The sequence below is a fragment of the Alosa pseudoharengus genome, unplaced genomic scaffold (assembly GCF_046254945.1).
Source record: "Alosa pseudoharengus isolate Yale_2024_CS ecotype anadromous, Long Island Sound unplaced genomic scaffold, YU_APseudo_1.1 YU_APseudo_1.1_scf_23, whole genome shotgun sequence".
NCBI classification, from domain to species: domain Eukaryota; kingdom Metazoa; phylum Chordata; class Actinopteri; order Clupeiformes; family Clupeidae; genus Alosa; species Alosa pseudoharengus.
This window is the reverse complement of record NW_027468685.1, coordinates 13602416-13629528: the sequence shown is the minus strand read 5'-3', so window position 1 is coordinate 13629528 and position 27113 is coordinate 13602416. Positions and strand designations below refer to the sequence as shown.

The following is a 27113-nucleotide window of genomic DNA, read 5'->3' as shown; positions in this document are numbered from 1 at the left end:
ACATATTCTACTTTGTCTGTGGACATCGTTATTTGCAAAGCCGGTACTGGATAAACAAATAGTGTGTGTGCGACAGAGGAAAAGTGCTTTGCTGTTGCTTTAATTTTTTTGCTTGCTTTGAATTTAGAATCTATTTTTGGTTTATTCATTTATTTATTTTTTTGGTTGCTTTGAATTTAACATAAATGTTTTCCTTTGCTCATCCTCTTCCTCCTCTCTCTTAGGGAATATCTCTGTTTCTGGAAGGGTGACCTAGCTGTCCTCATTCCCCCTGACCTTTGACCCTCACAGGGCGGGGACCCTAACCCCCCCGCCCGGCCCAGCCAAGCTGCGGAGATGTACCAGGAAGTAGCCCTCCTGGCTGGCAGCTCTGAGCGCCAGTTCACCACCTTCCACTTCAACCCCGTGGAGAACCCCCAGGAGGTCACCGCCAGGAAGGGCATCTTCTACAAGCGCGTCCAGTTGCTCCGGCTTGACCACGAGTCCTCACTGCCCCCCCGGGTCGATAGCCTGGCCCCCAGCGCCGCCGTCACTCCACCAGCCACCACTGACGACACCCCGGCCATCATCAACGTGGGCGGCATCCGCTACCGCATCCCGTGGTCAACGCTGGACGAGTTCCCGTTGACCCGCCTGTGCAAGCTGCGTGGCTGCAGCAACGCCGAGGAGCTCCTGGACGTCTGCGACGACTACGACGTGAGCCGCAACGAGTTCTTCTTCGACCGCAGCCCCGCCGCCTTCCGCTCCATCGTGACGTTCCTGGCGGCGGGCAAGCTGCGCCTCCTGCGCGAGATGTGCGCGCTCTCCTTCCAGGAGGAGCTGCTCTACTGGGGCGTGGAGGAGCAGAGCCTGGAGTGGTGCTGCCTGCGCAAGCTGCGCCTCCGGGAGGAGGAGCACCGCGAGCAGCTGCGCCGCGACGAGGAGGAGGCCGAGCTCGCCTCCCCTCAGTCCTACGACGAGGAGGGGCACCCGGGCAGCGGGGGAGGCGGAGGAGGAGGCGGCGGCGGCGGCAGCGGGAGCAGCAGGGGAGGCGCAGGAGGTGGGAGCGGGTCGGCGGCGCTGGAGGAGACGCGCATGGCCTGCTGCATGCGCAAGCTGAGGGACATGGTGGAGAACCCGCACTCGGGGCTGCCGGGGAAGATCTTTGCGTGCCTGTCGGTGGTGTTCGTGGCCATCACCGCCGTGACACTCTGCGTCAGCACCATGCCGGACATGAGGGCCGAGGAGGAGCGGGTGAGTGAACAAGAGAGAGAGAGAGGGAGAGAGAGGAGAGAGAGAGAAACGGAGGAAGGGAGGGAGGGATGGAGGTCCGTTGAGCAGATGGGGAAGAGAGATCAAGTGAATACTCGACTAACAAAGTGAATTAATGGGGATGTCAATGTCTGACGCAGAGGAGATAAAAAAAGTAAATGAATAAATCAGTAGACAAGGGACGGAGTGAATGATCAGATGACATTGATTCACACACACGGTGAATAAATGTTATTTACATACTAGTGGTGTTCAGATTGAATATGCATCCCTGTGCACCAGTGAATGAGAGATTCCAGCGGAACAATTGGGGGAATGATGGGAAAGCTACTGAGAACAATGCAATATTTTTTAATTATTTATTGAGGGCAGCCGTGGCCTACTGGTTAATGCTTCGGACTTGAAACCGGGGGGGTTGCCGGTTCAAACCCCAACCAGTAGGCACGGCTGCTCCCCGAGCACCGCTGTTGTTGCAGGCAGCTCACTGCGCCGGGATTAGTGTGTGCTTCACCTCACTGTGTGCTGAGTGTGTTTCACTAATTCACGGATTGGGATAAATGCAGAGACCAAATTTCCCTCACAGGATCAAACGAGTATATATACTTATACTATATATACTTATACAATAATATAAGTGGTGGCAGAGACGGTTCATCAACTGTTCTGTCAAACTGTTCTAGAGGATCTTTGGTGGTGGTGATAGTGGTTATCAAAAAAAAAAAAAAAAGTAGAACAAAAGCAGGCTTGAGTTGTGACAGTGGAGTATGCAGGGACAGCCACAGGCATCTGCAGTCGGCCGGCGTGCTGTTCCCTGGGGTGCAGTGTTGGGCAGGTGAACAGCCTCAGTTCCATTCACATGTACACAGATTAGCATCGCTGAGATATTCACCATTACTGTGGTTGAAGTGAACCGGCGAAAACTTTGAAAACTTTCTTCATATCTGCAACCAGCAAATGAAGTGTGTGTGTGTGTGTGTGTGTGTGTTATTCTGAATAGGAGTTATGATCCTGTATGTACCATATGCTGTATGCTCCTATGCATGTTGATGAGGTTGGTGTCTGCATCCACTTTGGCAAAATATTCTCATCTAATATTCCCTGTGTTTCTATGTGTATGCACTTGTGTATTTGATTCACTCTGTGTGTGTGTGTGTGTGTGTGTGTGTGTGTGTGTGTGTGTGTGTGTGTGTGTGTGTGTGTGTGTGTGTGTGTGTGTGTGTGTTTGTGTGTGTGTGTGTGTGTGTGTGATAAAGTGACTGAGGGATTCTCTTTGCAGCTGGTCTGAGTTCAAGACAGGAGTGACATCCTCAGCCAAGGGACAGCCCTTAGCCAAGTCTATGAATACTAAAACACAGGAGTTGCTCAGTACACACACACACACACACACACACACACACACACACACACACACACAAACACACACACACAGTGTCAGACTTCTGCATATCAGCTCAGTTTACAATATGTTGCTTTCCGCTTGCTTCTCTGTTTTTGTCTCTTCTCTCTTAGCCCATGCCAAGAACTCTGTCGTTTCGAAAGTGTTAAATATGCAACTCATAAAAAATGAATGCATGAATGTGGAAAAACATTTTTTAAAACAAGGCTGTACAGCTCCTGTGTATAACTTCAGAAACCCATTATTTCAAAAGCACACTGTTCCAACAGCTGTAGGGGGCCAAGTCCAACAATCCATAAATCTTACTGCGCTAAACACTGATTTGTGGTGCGTTTGTGTTTCACAGCAATACTTTAAATTTTTTCACAGCCATTACCCAAAGAATGACTGAATTAACAAATGAGCTCAATAACGCTGTGGGACAAAGCTTTCTAAGGCTACCACACATTTTATTCACAATATAAGAAATGATATGCTGAACTACCAAAAGTATTGTCCACATTGCTACTAAATGTCCAAGAAATGTCCATAAACTAAGTAACCTCTCTTAACGGTCAGCTTGTCTGACATGTTGCAACAGTCTTGTTGACATTTATTACTGTAGAGGGGCAGTGTATGTCCAAACCGGACCACAGGCCTTTGCCTTATGCTCTGACTCTTCTCCCCTTACTCCTGTCTCCCCATGTTAGCTCCTGGAGAGAGCCAAGAGAAAGGGCTGGCAGCAAATCTAACAGTCAAAGAGCTGCTTAGAGCCGGGAGGAGTAGAAGGGTGTAGGGAGAGAGAGGATAGGTGAAGGTGGTGGTGGTGGAGGTGGTGGTGGGGAAGGGGGTGTGGAGGAAGCACCTGAACTTCAAAGTGTCAGGCTCGTTGGAGTGCAGCCGAGGGAAGGGAAGGGGAAGGTGCTGCTCTTCAGGGCTGGGGCCATTCATCTCCAATTAACCTGCAGCCCAGAGAGAGACGGGCCCTCTGGGGAAGCACAGCTCACAGGCTCTGGGTGATGAAGGTGCGTCTGTGTTTGTGTGTGTGTGTGTGTGTGTTCGTGCGTGCGTGCGTGTGTGCTGGGAGATGTCGGAGAGAGGCCTGGAGGCCAGAGGTGGAAGGTGAAGCAGTGGGAGTTTCACTGATCTTTACGCTTTCAGCAAGGTATTTAAAATTAGCTCCGTGAAATCTTTGAGTCTACCTGGAATTAACTGCTAATAAAATGTGGGATGATATTTATGTAAATCACAAAAATAGGGAAGTGCAATCTAATTTAACTAATAACCTACAATCAATAATCCTATTTATTATTCAGATCTGGAGAAGATTATTATGACTGCCGCAAGCGCCGGCGCAGAAATCAGTTCAACTTTACAACCATTGCACCAAAGATGACGCAATTTTTTGTGGTATGCAGGTCTCAAGGTGGCTGTCACTGTTTCTGTTGCTGCAGACTTGTCTTAGTGAAGCAGTGCACATACATTTGTAGAATCGCACACATACACACACATGTACATGCACACACACTCTCACACACACATATGACACACACAGATGTTTAAACACTTCAAGTTGTTCAGACATTGCTGTATAGCATTGTTTAACTCTCATTGAATAACCAAGGGGAGAACATGTAACACTTTGTGACAGATGTTTGCAAAGAGTTGCAGGAGTAGGGCAGGGAGTCATTGGACTTGGGAAGCATTATGGGGTACTTTAATTCAAAGTAACGGCGATTGGACATAAATGTCTTGCTATTGCAGAATTATATGTTTAAATGAAATTTTCAGTGACTGCTAGTTTGATTCAGGGGGTTTTGGCCATACAGCCTCGCGTACCCCCACCATCCGACACATAAAAATGTAACACATTCTATTGACGCATTCCAGCATGTTTACTGTAGGCTAATTAGCCGCACAACATAATAACAAATAACAAAATCAAAATGTGCAACTGGTCTATGAGCTCTCACACTAAAGAAACAGGGTGGAGAACTACATTATGAAACAAAGAGAACATACGCTTAAGATTTAAAAAATAATAATTAATCAATAACATTGCCCTTTTCATCTCGGGTACCCCCTATGAAGCTCGTACCACAGTTTGGGAATCCCTGAGCTAGAGTTTCCTAAAGGATTCCCCCTGCCCCCCCAGCAGGTGGTGGTGTAGTTGGACAGTAAAGTGGGGTAATTTGACTCCCAGTGAATACAATCCTATTTCCAAAAATGCTGTGTAAAATGTAAATAAAATAGAATGTGCTGATTTGCATATCCAATGAACCTGTATTTAATTGAAACTACAGAACATATCAAATGTTGAAACTGACAAATGTCATTGTACGAAAAATATAAGCTCATTTTGAGTTTATGCCGGCAACACATTTAGAAAAAGTTGGGATGGGGGCAACAAAACAAAAGGCTGGAAGAGTTGTGTAGCCTAATGCTAAAAAATCACAAGGAGGAACATATCACAACTAATTAAGTTAATTGGCAGCATGATTGGGTATAAAATGAGCATCCCGGAGAGGGAGATTTGATGTTTGCAAAGAATTACAGGAGGGGAAGAGAGCGTTATATCTAGTTGTTAATAACCGCATGGGAAAATGCTGAATAGACACATTATGGTAACCTGGAAGTGATTTCAGGTGGTTTTGGTGTGTTCATTGACTGTAATACTTTATAATACTAGTAATACTTACACCATATACTGTGTTTGTCTGTTACAGTTTCCTCTTGATTAACTTTGAAAATGGATGCAATGGAGAAGTGATACACTATATCCACTGTAGATTATGATTGTGAGCTTTAACTGGATGGCTAGCTGCATTGGCTATGTTCCCTTTTACGTCATCTGAACCAACAGCTTAAATGGGCTTCTGTAATGGCCTGTGATTAGCCTACTCTTCTTCTTGCTAAATAATTTCAAATCACTTTAGTCACCACAGCTTGAAGTCTGTTCTGAGCATTGACATGGAGCCAGGCCTAGATAAATGACTGGATAAATGACTGGTTAGATTGGGTTGGACTCTGTATGTGCAATTCATTTTGCAGTGCAGTGCATGTGAGGATGTAGTATGTGCTTGTGTGCCTGATTGACAGAACACCCAGTCGCTGAAAGCTTCAGCTAACTAAGTTGCTGCTGAAAGTATGCCTTCACTGCATATAGAGTTTTTTTTTTTAGATAATTAACTGACCGGACATTTAAAATGCAATACTGACCCAAGAGTGAAATGCAGCAATTAACTGGTCTGACATCCATTATAAGTACATTCAGACGAGATGGTGTGGAAGTGTCGTGGTATATTTTCCTTTTGTGGGAAGCTAAGAGCGCCTCCATTCAGTCCAAGCTATTTGAACAGTGATTGCTACCCTTAAATCTTTGCCTGGTGGTATTAAAGTACCATTTCTGAAAAGAGAGGGCTAAGCTTGCTTTCTCTGACTCATGAATAAAGCCTCCACATCAGTCTGACTCTGACACTGAATAGCCTTCGCTGCTATTGTAAATTTGCCGGTTCTCAACTAGTTCATTTTCCGCATGAGTCGGTCAGGCTGATGAACGATTTTGTGTGTTTGGCCAAATGTGGTCAACCACACTGGCGTTGTGATTTAAATCAGAGGGGCAGGCAGAGTAATAACCACCGCGACCCCTGTGACACCCCCCCCCCCCCCCCCATCTCATGAACGAGGCTTCAGTTTTGCCCAGACAAAGCTAGAGTAGGCTACCGAATGCAGGCTGGCGGTGTTCGGAGGGTGACATTCTGAGTAACTGCGTTAGACGAGACCTACCTGTCTGTCTTTTGGGCATATATTAGATTACAGGAGTGAACTGAAGCCATTTTTAACACAGTTTTGGATTTACAGACTGGTTCACCTTTTCTTCCTGGTCCTTTGTGCTTCCTCACCCTCACCACAGGCCTCCCTGGCGATTGAGCACATTAATCAGCTCTCCTCTTTATGCAATTTTTAGCATTTCGGGTTTCAGAACGGCGTCTCCTTTCTCTATAAATGTCTCGAAATGTATGAGCTCTGTCTCTTTTAAAAAATATGAGATATGCCTCAACCGCTCATGAAATATATGAGGTTGAGGAACTTTCAGGCTACACAGGTGGGACACAGTGGAGATGTAAGCCTATGACAAACTCTGTCGCAAGTGAGAAGAGAAAGAAATGGAAAAAAGAAAGAAAGAGGTTTGAGGGGAAAGAGTAGTTATAGAGTGAGAAGATGCCATTGTTTATGGTTGGGAGCTCTGTTAGTGTTTAGAGTTAAATGCATGTTGTCCTCATAAATCTTAGGTCCTTATACTGTATTGCCGTTTCTGACAGTGTGTATTTTGTACAGCAGTCCATGAGGTACCTGTCGGGGTGAATGAGACCCAAAGCACTGATGAACATGATTAACGTAATTATGTTACTCCAGATCCTCAGCCTCATCGTAATCAAATCACAGGCAGCTGTCTCTGACACGCCGTATTATTCTGTAGTGCTTTGAAACAAGCTTTTGTAAGAAGTGGATCGTCATTCTGGTCATACAAAACCTGCTATTCACGAGCAGCAAAACCTACAATTCATGCTGTAAGCAGTGTCTGTGGTTTTCTGTAGCACTTACTGTATTTCTCTGACTCAGCCTCTCTGACTCTTCTTGATTCTTCCCTCAGTTGAAACGCGGGACTGTGCAGTCCCGCGTTTCATCCCTCCTAGTTTTCGATGTCGGGAAGGTGAAGTGAAGTGATAGCAGAGGCTCAGGTTCTCTCCCTGCCATATCAAGGCAGCAGCCAGCCACACTAGAACTGAGGGATTGTTTGCTGTTCCTGTACACACACACACACACACTCACATTTGTATGGGGAAATACTTTCTGGGCATAGAACAGGTGATTAGAAATGTACATTTGCTGAATTGGTCCTGCTGGGAACAATGTTTATTAGTTCACTGCACATTACACATCTCCTGCCTACATACACACACACACACACACACACACACACACACACACACCACACACACACACATTTATATATTGACAGTTGACAGTGACACAGCACATCGAAGAAAAAACTGAAAAGGTTGACAAGCTCTTGTCCTTGAGCATTTTCACTTGCATGAAACTGTCTCTGTGTGTGTGTGTGTTAGAGAGAGGGGGTGGGGGGGGGTGAATGCTTAGAATTACAAAGTCAAAGCTGTTGACAGAAAATGGGGAGAAGAAAAAGGAAAGGATCCGATGCATATGGATAAAACACACAGAAGAAAATAAGTGCGTACAGACGGAGAGAGAGAGAAAAAGAGAGAGAACTGGTTTCTCTTTTTATCTAGTTCACCCAACCTTGCAGAGAGGGTGTAGAGAGGAAAACTCAGGTCTTGTGCAAGCAGACGGAAACACACACACACACACACACACACAGACATACAAACAAACACATTTATTGTCCTCAGTGAATATCCCTCAAACATATTTACAGATCGCCATTTTTTCCAGGGCCTTGTTAACTGACATGCTGTGAAATATCATTTCTGGCTCTTCGGTGTCACAGTGGCGTGCGGTGAGGACAATGGAGAGCGAGCATTGACAACGCTAATGCGTATGCTAACAGCACCCCCGCCGGCATTTCAAAAGTCTATTTCCCCCGTGCACCGCTCTGCCTCACCCGGTGAATGGGCCCTGCAGAATGACTACTAGGCCTAGCAGCCCAGGAGGTGACAGACAGGCCGCTAATAAGGTCGTCGAACGAGTGGCATCGATTTCTCAACGCCTCCTCTTCCTCAGAGCAAAAGAGTTTGGACCAGACAGCAATGGAGGTGCGGATTGTCGGCGGGGGGAGAGGAATCGATAGCCGTCATCGCACCTGCGGAGCTGTGAGACGAGAAGACAAGACAGACTCACCTGAGCAACGGCCAAGTGAAAGGAACAAAACAAAACAAACCCAAACAGTCTCCCCTCTGTGTGTTAGTCCATGTTCGGTCCGTTGGGTTCAGTGAGAGGTTTAAACTGTCAGTTTTTTGAAGGGAAAGATCGAACTAATCTCAGTTGCACAACAAAATAGACGAGGGTAACGGAGCAGAAAGGATCAGACTTTTCAGGGCTGAACAGATTTAGGATGTGTGTGAAAAAGAGGTTCAATCTCCCACATGTTTGGTTGAAATGGATCAATCCCGTCAGGCAGTTGCCTTCATAGACCTCCAAAATAGCCTAAGTGGGTCTGGGAGCTAGAGGGTGGAATAAAACCTCAGATGGAGTTGTGGGATGTTGCACCTGGGAGGCAGAGACAATGCCTGTATCTTTATGTCTTTCTCAAAAAGACAATCTCAGTCATTACAATCTATTGCTTGAAATTTTAAGATCTCTCTGGGATAACTGAGCTCACTGTACTATTTGAGAACATATCGTAATGCAGGTTCCATTCCGGTCTATTCAGTATGATGGTACAGGCATAGTTAGCCAATCCACTTATTGCAGATTATTAATTATTAAAAAGTTATAGGGACATTGGATAAGGCCGTTATTCTCTGTCAAATCAGTAGTCAGTAAACATTTTCACCTGACATTTCCTGTCTACAGATCTGGCATGCCACAAAGCAAGCATCAGTGCTACTACATCTGTAAAAGAAGTGGCATCTCAAATATCCCACAAGATTTATGCACGGTGCTTCTCCTTCCACAAACAATAGCTTGGGGCTTAGCTCTTTTATTGACTTTGGAATTTATTTATTTAAGACTATTATTTATTTATGTTTGTGTTGGTTTTAATGGTTAGTTAGGATAATGACAAATGAATGGTTCAGTGATTTAATTATATGGATGTCAGATTCCAGAATAATCCATGACAGTATGAAGACCACTGTGTTGTTCCTCTTCTCCTCATCTGTTAGCTGACAGTAATTAAAACAATGTTAGGGCAAGCATGAAGCCCAGATATTTATCATTCCAGCATCGCCGATTACAGTGGCACATGCACTGCACAGTGCTGTCAATCATCCCTTCAAACATCACAACAAAAATGTCACAAAATCAAGCCGAGTAAATAGTAATCAGTGGATATATTATGTTAATAGAATAACAACAGGACACATGGATTTTGCCTCTGGCTCACTCATTGAAAATCAGTCCTGTCTGATTTTCTGCACAATGCATGTGGATGAGAATGTGGACACAGTGCTAAAATATGTCTCTCGCTCCGCTTACGCACAAACACACACACACACACACACACACACACATACACACACACACACACACACACACAGAGAGAGAGAGGAAAACACAATGCAGTCAGTTAGGCTAGTCTGGGTAAATAAGTTGAATAAAATGAATAAGTAGTAATACCCTGAGCCTCTCTCTCTCGCTGTACTTCTTCTTTCTCTTTCCCTTTCCCCCTCTCCATCTCTCCCTGTATGTTTTCCTTCTCCCTTTATCTCCCTTTGTGCCTCTCTCTCTCTCTCTCTCTCTCTCTCTCTCTGTGTCTGTGTGTGTTTGTGTGTGTGTGTGTGTGTGTGTGTGTGTGTGTGTGTGTGTGTTTGTGTGTGTGCATGTGTGCGTGTGTGTGTGTACATAGAAAAAGCTAGCTCAGCAGGGGTGGTGGTGGTGAGCTGATCCGTTTGTGAATCACGCCCACTCAAGCAGAGCTCCGAGATCAAAGGTCTCTCGTTTCAGTCTGCTGCGGCTCGCTCCGAACGCCGCCGCCTTGTGTCGGGGAGAGGAGGAGGGTCGGAGGTGTCCGGCGCAGCAGGATGGATAATTGCGTGTTTTTTTTAATTTGATGCGCAGTGTTTTTACATGCAGAGTCAGGGAAAGATAAACATGAGTGGGAGGGGGGGGGGGAGAGAAAGGAGAAAAAAAGAATGGGAGAGAGAGAGAGAGAAAGAGAGAGGGAGAGAGAGACAGACAGAGAGAGAAAGAGAGAGAAAGAGAGAAGGAATTGAATTGTCAGCCTCCTGTCAAAAGAGAGAGCAACACAGTGACATTTTGTAGGATGGAGCTAATGGCCTTCCATAAAAGATGTTCATGCATATCTCACACAGGCACACGCACACACACACACACACACACACACACACACACACAGTAAAAGGAGTAAATCAAATCCCTTGCTGTTTGTAAATACTGTGTGCTACAATTGTAGGGCAAAGACATGATGTAGAATCTAAGATGCAGCTGCCAACTGTGCATCATCTAGTGCCCACATCATCACACACCAATCCTAACTCCCATAGGTTTCGTTTGCTGAGCTAGAGAGAGAGACTTTTTGTGTGGTTCACACACTCAGATCCCAGATCAGAGGCTCATGGCTCCCACTGCACTGCTCCTTCTTTCTTAGAGTGAATTGGATTCAGAGGTCAGTGGTTTACTGTGTTTGCTTTCCCTCCCAAATCAAACTTCCTGCTGCACCCTTTTTAGGCCTAAGTGGACTCAAGTTCCGACAGCTTGACACTGGACACATCACCATGGTTACATCACCAACCCAGCGGTCTTCCCCTGGAGACCTCCAGGAACAATAAAATAAAGTCCTGCAAGCATCACACATATCAAATATTGATGGCGTCCATTTTCAGAGAGTATGCAACTCAGTAAATGGGTGCGGTGAACGTTAATGACTGAAATGATACATTAGGAGTCATTTCCGTGTTCCCCATTGATTTTTTCGGAAAATAAATGTGTTCCTCTAGCTGCAGCTCATTAGCAAGGCTCTTCAGTGGAGACCGAAAGCAGTATCTGATCGTTTCCTTTGGTCTAGCCCTTTGTGGAAATTAATGAATCTGGGAACTTCTCATGCGACGCTGTTCAAACATCTTCATTAAGTTTCACTGCAGTAAAAGGAGGGCCTATGATGATAATTTCATTTCTGAATGCTGCTTCTTTTTTGTAGACCATCTAATCCGTTAAATGAATAGGTCCACAGCGTTTAGTTTTAGCAGAACAAAATAAAGCACCAGCACATGCTAAGCCCCCATTAACAAGTGGAAATAGAGGGATGAAATGCCTGCATGGACTAAGGGACTGTATGTGTGATGTGTAGATATTCCACAGCTATCATGTCTGTTACTGCTGTTCTAGAGATTTACCCAGAGGGAGTTCTCTCATCTCTCTCGGCTCACTGTCTCACTATGATTTTCCACTCTTTTATCATGTATCTTCCCTCGTTCTTTCTCTTCCCTCTGCCTCTCTCTTCTCTCCTACTCTGTCTGTCTATGTATCTGTCTGTCTGCCTCTCTCTTTCTTTATCTGTGCCTGCATCCCTTTGTTTTTTATCTCTCCATTGATCTCTCTTTTTCTCTCTCTCTCGTCCCCTCAGGGCGAGTGCTCGCAGCGCTGCTTCAACATCTTCGTGCTGGAGACGGTGTGTGTGGGCTGGTTCTCGCTGGAGTTCCTGCTGCGCTTCATCCAGACGCAGAGCAAGTGCGACTTCCTGCGCACGCCGCTCAACGTCATCGACGTGGTGGCCATCCTGCCCTACTACATCACGCTCATCGTGGACGCGCTGTCGCCCGAGGGCGAGAACGGCGAGCGGCCCGCCGGCTCGGGCAACAACTACCTGGAGAAGGTGGGCCTGGTGCTGCGCGTGCTGCGGGCGCTGCGCATCTTCTACGTGATGCGGCTGGCGCGCCACTCGCTCGGGCTGCAGACGCTGGGGCTGACGGTGCGGCGGTGCACGCGCGAGTTCGGCCTGCTGCTGCTCTTCCTCTGCGTGGCCATGGCGCTCTTCTCGCCGCTCGTCTTCCTCGCCGAGAGCGAGATGGGCGCCAAGCAGGAGTTCACCAGCATCCCGGGCAGCTACTGGTGGGCCGTCATCTCCATGACCACGGTGGGCTACGGCGACATGGTGCCACGCTCCATCCCCGGCCAGGTGGTGGCGCTGTCCAGCATCCTGAGCGGCATCCTGCTCATGGCCTTCCCGGTGACGTCCATCTTCCACACGTTCTCGCGCTCCTACCTGGAGCTGAAGGAGGAGCAGATGCGCGCCTCACGCCAGCGGCCCGACGCGCACGACAGCACCAAATCGCAGAACAGCGAGGACTCGCAGGACACGGACAACTCCTACCACATGACCACCGCTGCCGCCGCCCAGGCCTCCGTAGCCGCGCTGCACCGGCGCTCCATCGCCGTCATGGCAACACAGAGGCCAGAAGATGTAAAGAGGTCAGAGAAGACCTGAGGTTGGAGTAAAGAAATGGTGGGGCTGTGGACTGTCTCCTTTTAAAGAAAAGAAAGAAAGAAAGAAAGAAAGAAAGAAGAAAAAAAACTGCAGTAATTTATGAGGGTGTGTGATCTTTCACTGAGCTGGAGTATAGCTTGGGAATAATCCAACACAGTAGCTGCAAGCAACTTTCAAAGCAGGGAATGCATTTTTAAACGGCTGGAATCGAGCCGTATTTTTCCTGGGCTAGTGACAGTGATCATTGATCAACAACACATGGACCCTGCTGCTAGCTTTTAACTAGTGTTTGGGGCAGACTCTTTTCACAGAAGTAATCACCAGGAAGCCGTTCACTTTTCTCTTGTTTTGTTGGACCAATGAAAAAGGAGAAGCTGGATGCAGTACCACCTTGTGGCTTTTCATTTTTTATTATTATTATTATTATTATTATTATTATTATTAACAGGAAATGAGACAAAATATTGCCTGTTTTCTGTTTTTTTTTTTTTTTTCTTTTCCCTTTTTTACCAGAGTATTTCTAATCCTACTGCAAAAATCCTTTAAACTGATGAGGGCTCGTAGCAGGAGAGACAGAGGCAACCAGTGCACTTAAATGTGGAGTTTGGCGGTCTGTTCGGTCCGTGATGTCGGTCTGTGTTTCTGCGCGTCTTGCATTGCCAGTGGAAGTCTGGAGTGGAGAGGAGTGCAATAGCGGAGGTGCATTTCTCTGTGTCTCTCTGCAGAGACGATAAACGTGTAAACTATCTGCCTGTACCATCTTTGTGGAACCCATCCCAATAGCCAACTCACCTTCCTGTTCACTTCATGCACAGCAGCCCTGTTTTGACATGGGCCTGAATCCTACCACTCTCTGTATGGCTTGCTTCTAGACTCCTTAGACTCAGGATTTGCTGGTTTCAATAAACACGATGAAGCATAAAAGTCACTCTCCCATTACTCTTCCATATCCAGTGAACACACATTGAAACATTTCCTAGTATTTGTTGGCCTGATTCAAATAATGGTTATTGTTCCATTTTTAGACACCTCATTAGGCACATTCCACAGTGGCTATGTCAGTGTTGTGGACGAGACCAAACATAGGCTATTTATGTATGCTGCCCCAAGGTCAGTAATGTTACATATTTAGCTTATTTGCATGCCATTTAAATATTCCTTGTGCATAAGAAGAAAGGGGTCATTGTATTCACTAGGCATGCCGAATCCTCAGCACCAGGCTCATTGTTGCAGTCACAAGCTGAATAAGAAAAGTGTATTAATATTAATACATCAGAATTTTTAATATCATGAACAATTATTATGGATTACCGCTGAACAATGTTGGCGTGCATGACTCCTGACATCATTATTGGACTAGCACAATGGGTAAAATTCTACTTAAAAGGCCAATATCCATAATGAATGTGCTATGAATGAACAGCTGTAAATAGGAGCAAATGACCACCAGTTTGTCACGTTAAAAAACGTCTGAAAATAGGATCTGCCAGTTTGGTCTGTTTAAAGCTTCATAAGCACAGAGGATAATGGAGAATAAAGCAGACGTGGCTGGTTTGGAGACCCTGGTAAACAAACACAGACATACTCAATAAACACACACACACACATATACAGGTACACATCGACTGCCTCTCTGCGTCATACACATTACTCATGATGCACTCATAAAGTTTTCTTGATTCACACCCATAATTATCTTGACATCGTAATGCAAATCAAACATGCTTTTATAATCGTGTTCCTCAGAGGACACTGAAGATATTCCAACCGTGAATCATATTTCACTCTCTGCGACAGTGGCAATAACCTTTAAAAAAGCCAGTCAGTCATTTAAATAGCCATGATGAACATTTTAGAAGGAAAGTTCAGTAGTTGACCGAATAATGAACCTCAGCACCACTTCAAAAGTTTAGACATACTCAGCCTTCATAGAATATCAAGCTAGAGGACCGTTCCTGCTCTCACCTCACTGTGATGTGAGCATCAGAGATGAGGGTGCATTTGAATCCCCTGCTGTACTCTCCGCATTATAATAGATGCCAGGACTTGCTAGTTTCCTGTTTTTAATTATATTGTGATGTCTTGATTGAGCAATACATGGAGAGGCTGAGTGCAATCTGATCGAAATGACCCCGCCACCATTTTCTGTCAATTTGTCTCTTGCTTTCTGGAGCAGTGCTTTTTTTTTGCAGGCAATCAGGAGTATGACAAAAGCTCCGAGACACTGAGATGGTCTTACTCATAATGGAGTCCATTCACAGTTTGCAAACCCATCCAATGGAGGCATTAGTTAGCCTATATGAGAACTGACAGAACAGCATGACGTAAGCTTGTGCATCACTTTATAGCCTCTGAGAATTTGTTAGATTTTTGTCATCTAGTATATCTAGCTAATTTACTTCATTTCAAAAAATTTTCACCAACCATTTAAGATCATTTACATTTATAATAATGGTCATAAGACTACTGCACATTACTGATTAGGCCAACAATGCCATAGAAATGCTAATTCTGTTAATTAAAATGAAATTTATAAGAAGTAATTGTAAGCGAAGAGAAATGTCAGGGAACAAACATTAGATCAAAATGAAGCATTGGTACATTTTTTTATGTTCTGAAAAGGGATTCATAATATTGCCTCATCTGAAACAACCTGAAAACCCAACGGCCTTGTTGCAAATTCATTGCGAGCCAAACTAGAAGACAAGAGTAATTTCACTGACTTCTAAATACCACAAGACAACCAGTTAATAAATGCTTGCAACACTGGCTGTTGTATGAATGATGAAATTTGAGCAATTGTCCTGAACTTTATGATTACATTAACTGCAAGTAAAGAAGTCAGGCCTGCTGTTATAGCACCACTTATGGGTATGTTTCTATTCATGTATCCAATTTACAAAACCACGATGGTGTTAGACCACCAGTGTTTGTTTTGAGCACACACATATAATGGGCAGCTACATAACTGTATAGTAAAGGTAAAGTAATATGACCAAAAGTGTAATGGATCAGAATAGTGGACTACCCCTTGAACAAGAACCTAAGAAGACCTAAATTGTTCTGTTTATAGCCAGCTACCGAGTATGTCGTTTTGTAGTTTGAGGAAAATAGTTTTTGATGTAGTACACATTATTGTAAGTAAATGCAATTTTTCAATTTATCAGTGAACATCTTACGCAAACTTCAAAGCAAACTTTTTTTTTTAGAACACTACAGAAAACAAAAAACATTCACTGTGAGTACATTTCTGCCTACACCATAATGTCCCCATCAAGCTTCAGGTGCAAGATTGCATGTCATTCTATTGAAAGAAAAACACTGATTTGCATGTGATTTCTGCTGTGCAGGAAACAATCCCAAACATTACCTAATTAGCATCATCCTCTCCAAGCACCTGTTGTTCTAGCATGTCTCTCCGAACCCCTCATAGCCCTTTTTCTGTTTGAAGACTGAAGAAGGAAACTCGCACACACAACCATTCTTCAAAGAGGGGATTCCATATCGCATTTTAATAAATAGGCATAAAAGTCCCATATGGCAGATATTCACAAACCATTCTCAGGCAAAAGGAATGTATGTTTGGAAAGATTTGAACAACAAAACAAAAACCCTTAAAAAAAACAAATTAAAACAGACACAGACTTTGGTAACCCACGTTTGATGTTCAGGTGTGTGAATAAATCATGGCATACCATCAATATATTTCTCTTTGAACATGTACATTTAAAGCAATATAAAGCAAACCCCATTGATTTTGTTTGTACATTTCTGAGATCCATACCAGCATGTAAACGTTAAGGCTGCTTGTATGTCATTGAGTACATGAGATGAATAAAAACTGCAATGCCACAGTGCCCCCACTGCAAATCAGGGTCCATATCGACTGATCACTCATCATACAAGCCATTTAGCAGTTACATAATGTGTATCATTTATTGACAAACTTTTTTTTTCTGGCATAATGTCAAAAAGTAGAAGAACAGGAATGTCCAGTATGTGTGTTTGATGGTTACCCCATAGTGATCATGTAAAGGAGCGATATGCAGCAGACCATTGAGTGCACCCACCAAGACATTTGGCAGCTAATTCGCCTGATTGATCTCTCTCCTCCCCTGACATTACCAAGGCAACGCCAGCATATTATGGCAAGAAATAAGCTCAAATAACAGGTCACTGAGCAAGTGACTTAACCGACACCCACTTCCTATACCTCTACTACAGCTAAGCAAATACTGACCCTATAAAAGCAAAGAGAGATCTCCGCTTCCACAGATGAAAAGGAAACTGGGTTGTTAACTGACCATTCAACCTAAACTTCTCCTTATGTTTCTGGTTAACCTTTACACAGCTCAACCTGGCACCGCCCCTTCATTCTGACTGACGGTGGTCAGATGAACAGATGATCAACCCAATAGGCCGATCAACAAAGTCCCTTCAAGGGACTTGTTTTTGGCTCACTGCTCAGTCAAAGTAGTTTTCCTGTGAGTTCATTTGAGGGACCTTCAGTATGACACTACTACACATCTGATCAGCATACCATATTCAAAACTCTTGAGTGAGAACATCATTCGTCAAGAAGGTACAGTGTTCACTCCCATTAAAATCTGTGTTTTTGAAATCAACATTGGTTATAAAACTATGGCAAAGGGAAATGTATCAAAATGGCCACGTAACACAAAGAAAGCACACAGTCAAAACAGGAATAAGTACAACTCAGTAATAACAATCTCAGTATTAACTTGACAGATACATGAAAAATAATAACAACAATAACAACAATAACAACGGAAATTTAAAAGGATAAAAAAGGATAACAATTTTAAAACAAAGAATATATAAAAAAGATATACACACACCAGTATTCGTTCAACATACGTAACCAAGCAACCCTCAACTGCACTTCTATAACTTGGATACATAACCTTCATAACAGATGCATTAGAATGAACTGCTGGGCATTCATCCACTATTACTTTGGGTCATTTTGGGCCTTATGCCCTGAACGGTTCAAGTGTCTCGAGTCTGAACGTGGATAAGAGGCAACAGCACTCATACTGGCGACCCCTGACAACCATTTTACATTGAACAAAAGAAAATCTTACAAAACTACAAATATGGCCAGAGAAGGGAATATAAAATGGTCATGGAACAGAAACATGGCTGAGGCAAAAACACATGGGGGGAAAAATCAGTGATCCAACAGCAGGATAACAAGGGTGCTGTCACAACTTAACCTACATGAGTCCCTGAAAGTGTCCAGCTTCCAGCAGAAAGCCCCCAACACACACACACACACACACACACACACACACACACACACACACACACACACAGACACAGACACAGACACAGACACAGACACAGACACAGACACAGACACAGACACAGACACAGACACAGACACACAGACACAGACACAGACACAGACACAGAGAGAGAGAGAGAGAGAGAGAGAGAGAGAGAGACAGAGACAGAGACAGAAACAGACAGACAGACAGATACATCTAACTTATGTCAATCCTTTGTACATCATTCCAAAAGAACATAACTGACTCCTTGATAACAACTCTAGCGAAGGCTTGCGGGTCCCTTTCCTCTCCTCAAAGGGCCCACCAGAGTTAGTGTGACTGTGAGTGAGAGTGAGAGACTTAGCAGCAGCTTCAACTTATATCACCATAGCAATCCCAAAGCAGCTCAGGGGTTGTGTGCTGGAGGGGTGGGGTGGGGGGTCGGGGGTCATGCAGCATTGGCCATCCGGACGAAACTCCACCTGATATGTACGCAGGTGCAGCTCACCGAGACACACCCTCCCATTGTGCCCAAGATTTCCAACTCAGACCAAAACACATTGTGTGCACGAACATGGACATACATAAACATGTACATCTACAACACACACACTCATACAGAACCTCAGCAACAGATGTCTGACTTGTTCTTCTTTTACACATGTGGACTGAATAAGGGACAGTCCTGATACCCGTACGCACAGATAAGAGGTCAGTTCAGTTCCCTCTGATAAGGCCGACTCCTGCCATCTCCTGCTTCGTTGTCGGCCTTTGGGTGAGAGGGCATGTGCGGCAGCTGACCATGGAAACACTGGACCGTCTTGTCCTTGGCGGATATAAAACAATGCTAGCCTAAAAGCGACATCACAGCCATCTCCATACATTCATCAAGGCCAGGATGAGCTAGTGGGGGACATTACATTTCAGCCTCAGAGAAGGAGAAAAACAGCCCTTTTTTGTAAAGGAATGTCTGTAAGGCAACAGTGTCCATGCAACAATCATCAGTTGTGGGCTGTGTGTCCTCAGAGGACTTCCCAGAATGCAACACTCTTAAGTCCAGGTGTGCAGTGCATTTGTACAGACACAGATTGTATGCATGCACAAGAATATATAAATTCAGATAGATAGAGAAAAAAAAAAGAGTATGCATACATTGCACAGTACACTAATGCAAACAGGTTTAGTGGCCAACTGTCTCACAACACGCAAACATTTCCAGAGCTCCATAAATACGATTGCGTTCCTTCACTAACAAAAAGAAAATATAAAAAAAAGAACAGTAACAAGAGTTCAGGAGGTCATCTTTGTGTGGCAGTCTTCCTGACCTTTGTCTCAGTATATGAGTGAGTGAGTGAGTGAGTCTCTGTGTGTGTGTGTGTGTGTGTGTGTGTGTGTGTGTGTGTGTGTGTGTGTGTGAGTGTGCGCTCATGCCTGCTGTGCACACTATGGGCTGTGTAACGAAGTTGCTGCCGTGTGTGTGTGTGTGTGTGTGTGTGTGCGCGTGTGCATGAGATGTGTGCTGTTTTAGAGCGCCTTGGCGCTGGTGGTGTGTGTGTGTGTGTGCGTGCGTGCATGAGATGCGTGCTGTTTTAGAGTGTCTTGACGCTGGCGGTGTGTGTGTGTGTGTGTGTGTGTGTGTGTGTGTGTGTGTGTGTGTGTGTGTGTCTGTGCGCATGAGATGTGTGTTGTTTTAGAGCGCCTTGACGTTGCTGGTGGTGTGTGTGTGTGTGTGTGTGAGAATGTGTGTGTTGTTTTAGAGTGCCTTGGCGCTGGTGGTGTGTGTGTGTGTGTGTGTGTGTGTGTGTGTGTGTTGTTTTAGAGTGCCTTGGCGCTGGTGGTGTGTGTGTGTGTGTGTGTGTGTGTGTGTGTGTGTGTGTGTTGTTTTAGAGCGCCTTGGCGCTGGTGGTGTGTGTGTGTGTGTGTGTGTGTGTTTGTGTGTGTTGTTTTAGAGTGCCTTGGCGCTGGTGGTGTGTGTGTGTGTGTGTGTGTTGTTTTAGAGCGCCTTGGCACTGGTGGTGTGCACGGTGTGGGACACGGGCTTCTGTGGGTAGCGGCTGTAGTAGTAGACCTGGAAGAGGATGGCCACGTCCACACACACCTGCAGCATGCCGCAGATCCAGAACTGCACCGGGGCCTCGGTCAGCAGGAAGTAGCCCGTCTTAAACGTGTCCCCGCTTGTCCACATCAGCACCATCTTAATGCTGCACACAGAGACACACACACACACACACACACACAGACATTAGGGGGACATGCATGGCTCCATCTACATGTATAATGTTGGTCAAGAGAGGGGACTCCAGTTTTCTTGAGTGGACAGCCCCTTTCTGTTTGACACAGCAGACCCAAGTCTTTCAGGCCAACAGGAGTCCTTGTTGGTAACCACTGCACAAACACATATGCACGGCTGATGCATTTCCAACTTGCTTGGCAAAACAAAGGCTTACATGAAGAGTTTGGTTCCAAAACACTTGATCTCCATTTTTAAAAACATTAAAAAGTCATGTCATTTCAGGTAATAAAATTGCAATTGTGTTGTTTTGATTGAGTAAAGATAAATCAAACAACAATATCCAATTACAGTTTTACTAAAATTACTTGCAAAACAAAATGTAAAAAATATATTTATTTTTCCTTAAAATGGAATTAAAATTCATTAAAATGGAGGATATAGCATTTTAGAACCATATTTACATGTGTATGCAGTATGTACAAATGCAAAAAGCAAACATGTACAAAGTCAAATAATAATTTCCATAAAACATTTGGAAATGGATGGAAGGCCTTAATGGAAGGCCACTCCCCAAAGACAGGGTGCACAGGCCGGCTGTTTGACTGGCTGATTTTCTTTTGACAGATGGAATGACCAAGAGACCAGCTTTGAGAGAGCAAAGAGGGCGTGCCGGTGTATTAGGGATAATAAGCTCAGTTAAATAAAAGGCTGCAAGTCCATTTAAGGCTTTGCAAATTAAAAGGAGAACTTGAAAATCAGTTCTGGCTTACCAGTGTAGAGATAGTAAAACAGCTGTTTTAACGGTTATCAAAGTCTTCAACTTCAACTGCAGCCTGAACACTGTCTAAAACTGTTATATGTTGAGATATGGTCAAGAACCTATAAAAAAAACCTATATAAAAATGTATAATACATTTTCACTACTTCAGGTATTTATTACCATATTGCATCTTACTTTTACAATGGTCATCCCCTGTCATGAAACAGCAACTTTCCTATGGGGTGACCAGCACAATCTCAGGGCTTGATGCGACTAACTTGTCCACTGCAGAGTTAAATATGGACTCTAATGAGACACGTGGGGGACAAAATGGCAGCTTATCTCCTCCTACAGAGAAAAACAACCACCCCCCCCCCCCCCCCCCCGCCCCCCGCCAAGAGACGGTGAGAAGAGTGGAGAGGCTCTTGATGTTGGCGCGGAGGGCAGGGGAGTACCTGCGCTTTGTCTGGCACAGGATGTGCCAGTCTGGGTGGCACTCAAAAAAAAGGGCCTGTGAAAGGCGCTAATGAGGAGCGCAATGTCAAGAGCCCTGACAGCAGAGAGAGAGAGAGAGAGAGGGAGAAAGAGAGAGAGAGAGGAGAGGGAGATAGAGATGGGAAGAGAGATGGGAAGGTAAGATGAGAGGGAGAATGGGAGGGAGGGAGAGAGAGAGAGAGAGAGAGAGAGAGAGGTAGAAGGGTAAAGAGAAGGGGAGGCAAGGAGAGACAGCCAGAGAGTAGGGGGACTGGATCGGAGAAATCCAGTTGGAGACTGATGTCTATTCAGCACCCGTCCCTGCCCATAAAAACCCGGGCTGACAGCTCGAACTCCAGCCCCAGACAGCTCTGCTGGAGTGTTTGCCAAGTGGATGAGCATGGCTCTATCTGGCTAAGTTAGCCATTGTGTCTCCAGGGCCTCTTTGGCAGGTGGGAGCTGGGTGACAGAACAGTCATCACAGAGAGGTAACTCGGGGGGGGGGGGGGGGATCTGATGCAGTTAGCTAAAGAGACCACATTGGAAAAGTGTGTGTGTGTGTGTGTGAGAGAGAGAGAGAGAGTGGGTGTGTGTGAGAGTAAGTGAGTGAGTGAATGAAAGAGAGAGAGAGACAGAGTAAGTAAGATTTCCACACATAATCACAACAATGAGAAAGAGAGAGATAAATAGAGACAAACTGAAAGGAAGGAAAAAAGAAAGTGAAATGGAGAGAGTCCAGAAAAGAGATGGAGAGAACAGATTCTGGGTTTGGCTGGTGATAGTGCTGACAGCAGCCTCATCTCTGTTCTGATTGGGTTGGGTGGCTCTCTGCACACAGAGGGCTGTATTTTGGGCACCAGCGCATGGCGTAAAACTCGTTATTCACCCGCGGAAAGTTCAATTTGGTATTTTGCACGTTTATTTTTTAAGCATTGCGCCCAGGGGTGTGGCAATTAACAACCTTGGGAGGGGCCTGGCGCGTTGTCTAAAAATCGCTATCATACACCACCTAAACCTGGTCAGAAGTCACTGGTGAGTTGTTCATATGCTATTTTAAGAGCGCATATCAACAGTCATATTGGCAGGTGCACGCACCATCCTTCTATCATTCATGAACGCACAACAGCGTACGTCCATGCAGCATTACAAATTGCACGATTACAATGGGAAACATAATTAGAATAAAGATATTACGAAATACTGTACATCTCATAATGAGTAGTTATTCACCATCATTTGCAAATTGGTAATGACGGTTAAAAGTGATTAGGGGAGAGGCGAGAGACACGTATATGGAGCACAGATGAAGACGAGATATAAGCAACGAGATATAAGCCTCGAGATATAAGCAACTCCTCTGCAGGATAAATGTTGTTTTATTCAGTCATTGAGCAATATTAGGGTAAGTGTTGCTTTTTCCAGCCTATATTTTCGGTGGTAACCCATTGTCAGTCAATAGTGAAAGTAACTGCATATAACTGTCATATAATTGTCATTGACTGACTCCTTGGTGAAGTTAGTTTCACTTTGCCAATGAGTTCAAATAATAGACGAGTGCAAATGCGTGAAGGCTATGCTAGGTTTTAGTAAAGCATGGTTTAAGAATGACTATTCCATACGGTCTCGCAAGCAGCCTCCTTCAAATGCGCCGTTGAATGCCAAAATACCGATGCATTTATTTGACATATCGCGCATTGCGCCGTTAAAGGGAATGACAGATGTCATTCTCATTAGGGGTTTGCACGGCGTGTCATCAGATCTGGACATCGCCATATTGGAGATAGTCGCCTCATTAGAAAGCATTAGGGACTGAAGTAAATCCTTAACATCGTCAAGGAAAATGGTTAATTATTGCCGTGTTTTAGGTTGTACCAATAGGTCAGACTGAGAAAAACATCTGGTGTAGGTATCGACTTCCAAAAGTTATTAAAAAACCAGGGAGAAGGGACAATAATGCCAGAAGTTATCAGAAGAAGGGGGGCGCTTGTGGTTGAACTTGGTATTTCGTCTCCCTCACCCAACTCATATGGATCTGCGCTGCCAATAATCCGTAATTTCTCGAAATATCGCGCCTTTTCTTGTGGTCCAAGTCCTGCCCTATATGCCTTTGCATCTTAGACGCATTTTGATGAGCTTTTCTGTTGTTTAGACACGGCTACAATCACGTAAGATATCCAAAGTGCATAATACTCCATTGTACTTCATTCACTGAGTATCGCCAATATGGCCGCGCGTGCTGGGTTACCATAGTTACCGGCCAGAACGTGACGTCGGTGCAAACCCCTAATTGGTTTAAAATGATGTTACGCCCCAAACACACCCATATGACTGATTAAAAAACCTAGGAACACCTTGTTGCACCATGCGCTCCACGTTTGATAACGAAACCCCTCCCAATGTGAACTGGACATCCTACTAAATTTGAATAGACTTTTGACGAGTGACGATGCACTTTAGAATGTCATGATAGGGCCCAGAGGCAGGCCTGGAGGCTGCTTTCACGTCAGGGACAGAGTTAGCTTCATACGCTCCTTCTGCTGCTGCCTTGAAGCAAATGTGCGATTTGCCCCTTGTGATTGTGATTAGGGACTCTCTGCAGAGTCAGCAAGTCTCAAGAATCAAATGTTTCAGACGACATCAAGGTGTGTCTCGAGCTGGCACCTTCCTAGATTTTTTTTTTTGTCTGAATGACAAACACACTTTCTTTTCTAGTTTCTTCCTCTATCAGTTCTTTTATACATTTCTTTTTTTCCCTATCTCAGACCAGCCTTCAGGTATGGTCATGATTACTAACTACAACTATTGATTTAAAAAGTAATCCTGGTGAAAATGCTGGAAGCTCAGTGTAAAATGTGTGACCAATGTTGTACAATGTGCAGCAGCATTTTATTTATTTATATTAATAATACAGGGTTCTAACAATGATGTCAGAATATGAAATGGAAGGCTGTCAAATTATGCAGAGATGTGACTGTACAGTGAACAGGTGTATTTACCCTCTATAACGTTGTTTAAATGACAGCTAAATTATTCACATCTGCCATTTGCCTATTGATATCCATGGGACCTTTTATAATTTTTCTATGTCAACAACTGAGCTCAGGTAACAATACACTATAGTATGCAGTCCAGCCTGTGGCACTAGAATAAATATTACATGGAGGTCATCCTGGAGGTGGAGGAGAAAGTGAGGGTCTGTTGTACCAGCAGGATGTTAAATTAACCATGGGGCCGAGAAAAGTGGGAATCCCAAAGGAAGTCTGGGAAGAGGGCACAAAATTGCAAAAAATCACATCCACCACCACTGCCACAATCATGGGTTAATTTATAACCGGCTTCATTAAAGTGGATTTAAATGAAGTATTAATTTGATGAGGGAATGGATGAGTCTACATTGCTGACGGAAAATTGGTTAACAGAGAGGCTGTACACTCCAGAGCGTAAGGAGGGCTTGCTGGACACGGCTGTTTCTATGGTGACAATTACACAGCGTAGACAACAACAACAAAAATGCTCTCGCCCATCATGGCACCACAGTCGATGCTTCAAGACAGGCTGGCATTCGCCAGACACGCTGATAGTTGCTGAGGAGACCGCTGCACCATGACAACCGAGCCAAATTGCAAGCAACCAAGGACAAACGTGTTAAATCAAAAAGCTCTCACTGGCCTTAAGAAGACCACTAAACACATCTCATCCTGACAAATACAAAGATAGTGGGTCATCTGAAGTACTTGTCATTGCAATTTACAGCTCAAGAAATGGAGCACAAGAATAAATCTCTTCACTATATGACTGTCCTGTTGTCTAGTGGATGGTATGGCATAGTACAAAAGTTGCTTGCTCTTTGTCTCGCAGTATATGGTTTAAGCGGTAGCTTAAAGGGCCGAGAGAGAAAAAGGAGTATTTTAAAGGTGAGGGCAGATTCTGATGGTGCAGACCCCTGTTTCACAGTACTAAGGGTCAAGGTTTAACAATGCCCCAACAATCTTTATCTCTCTACTCCTCTCTCTTTCACACACACACACACACACACACACACACACACACACACACACACACGAGGGGAGACACCTCACCTTCACCCATTAACCTCGCACCCTCCCTCCACCACACACATGCACTACGACCATAAATGCATGTAAGCAGAGGGAGGTGGGCCACGCCTGCCACATGCCCTGCAGCATACTTCATATGCTACCTTCACCTTTAACCCCATCAAGCTCAAAGCATTTCCAATGCACCTACAACACTCAACGCATTTCCAATGCACCTACAACACTCAAAGCATTTCCAATGCAACACTCAAAGCATTTCCACAACACCTACAACACTCAAAGCATTTCCAATGCACCTACAACTCTCAAAGCATTTCCAATGCACCTACAACTCTCAAAGCATTTCCAATGCACCTACAACTCTCAAAGCATTTCCAATGCACCTACAACACTCAAAGCATTTCCAATGCACCTACAACACAACAGACTCTCTTTTTCTCTTTTATATTATTTTATTCCTCTCTCTCTTAGTGAACACTCGGAGGACTTTGGCTTGGATGAGCTCAATCCCCCCCCCCCCTCCCAGGCTGAGACTGAGAGAGCGAGACCAACAGGGAGACGGGGAGCTGCAGCACATGTCTCCGTCCGCAGCTGAGCTGCCCCTATATGGGAGCGACGGAGGAGCTCGCCAAACAGGAAACACAAAATGTAAGGCCAGCAGAGACCCCGCAGCTCGTGTTTCTACAAAGTTGGGACACTGAGTAAAATGTCAAAAAAAAATAAAAATGTGATAATATCCATATCTCGCGAACCCATGGTTAGATACAATAAGGACATAGACAACATATCAAAAATGGACTATTTCATGGAAAATATAAGCTCATTTTGAATTGATGCCTGGCAGCAACACATCTCTAAAAAGTTGAGACGAGGCCAACAAAAGGCTGGAAAAGTTGTGTAATGCTAAAGAAAACACAAGGAGGAACATATCACAACTAAGTTAGGTTAACTGGCACCATGATTGGGTATAAAAAGCATCCCAGAGAGGCAGAGTCTCTCCGAAGTAAACAAATGGAGGTATTCAGTTTGAGAGAACCTGTGTGGACAAATAATGGCACAATATTTAAGGAGAACTATGCAGGTTTTTTTAGCTTAATTAACCTTAACTTAACAGCTTCGGAGTCAATGGAATGGTTACATTACTTTTTTCTGGGGTGAATGGTGGCCGTCTCGCTTCCCCCTAGCGCTTGTAAGCGGAAAAACCAGCCTTGCAACTTTGGGCCGGCCTCAGTCAGAAAGAGCTATTAAACTAGTAAACTTTGTTTATTTGAAAGGTCTATTTTTGAAATTATGCCCCCATACTTATTTATAAAATGTATATATAATTTGTATGATAAACAAAAACAATAACAATTTTACACAGCATCCCAATTGTTTTGGAAACGGGCTTGTACATACTGTTTGGACATTGGGAAAGGAGAAATACGTAGGCACACAGAATAAAAAGAAATAACAGTGAGCTTTGCCAATTCTCACCTCACCAATTCTTACATTGCTCCATTATCGCTCTCTCTCTCACACCAACAA

The 27113-nt window shown here is 44.5% G+C and overlaps 2 protein-coding genes across 3 annotated transcripts in view; one reads left to right on the top strand and one right to left on the bottom strand.

Moving 5' to 3' along the window:
- The first annotated feature begins 336 nt into the window (after window positions 1-336).
- On the top strand, window positions 337-12770 carry kcng2 (potassium voltage-gated channel, subfamily G, member 2). Its single transcript, XM_076301847.1, has 3 exons — window positions 337-461; window positions 522-1233; window positions 11910-12770. The coding sequence occupies exons 1-3, from the start codon at window positions 337-339 to the stop codon at window positions 12768-12770; spliced, it is 1698 nt and encodes a 565-aa protein (XP_076157962.1).
- Window positions 12771-16257: 3487 nt separating this feature from the next.
- Window positions 16258-27113, bottom strand: part of slc66a2 (solute carrier family 66 member 2) — a 30290-nt gene continuing 19434 nt past the window's right edge. For both annotated transcript variants that reach the window (XM_076301653.1, XM_076301654.1), the window contains one exon: window positions 16258-20262. In XM_076301653.1, coding sequence (XP_076157768.1) covers window positions 20055-20262 — 208 coding nt within the window. In that variant the 3' untranslated portion in view covers window positions 16258-20054. The remainder of the gene's footprint in view (window positions 20263-27113) is intronic.

Bases quoted from the DNA above. Each gene is read 5' to 3' on its own strand.
- kcng2 (XM_076301847.1), top strand. From the start codon at position 337: ATGTACCAGGAAGTAGCCCTCCTGGCTGGCAGCTCTGAGCGCCAGTTC. The intron at 462-521 runs GTTGCTCCGGCT...CCTGGCCCCCAG, and splicing joins ATCTTCTACAAGCGCGTCCA to CGCCGCCGTCACTCCACCAG. The intron at 1,234-11,909 runs GTGAGTGAACAA...TCGTCCCCTCAG, and splicing joins TGAGGGCCGAGGAGGAGCGG to GGCGAGTGCTCGCAGCGCTG.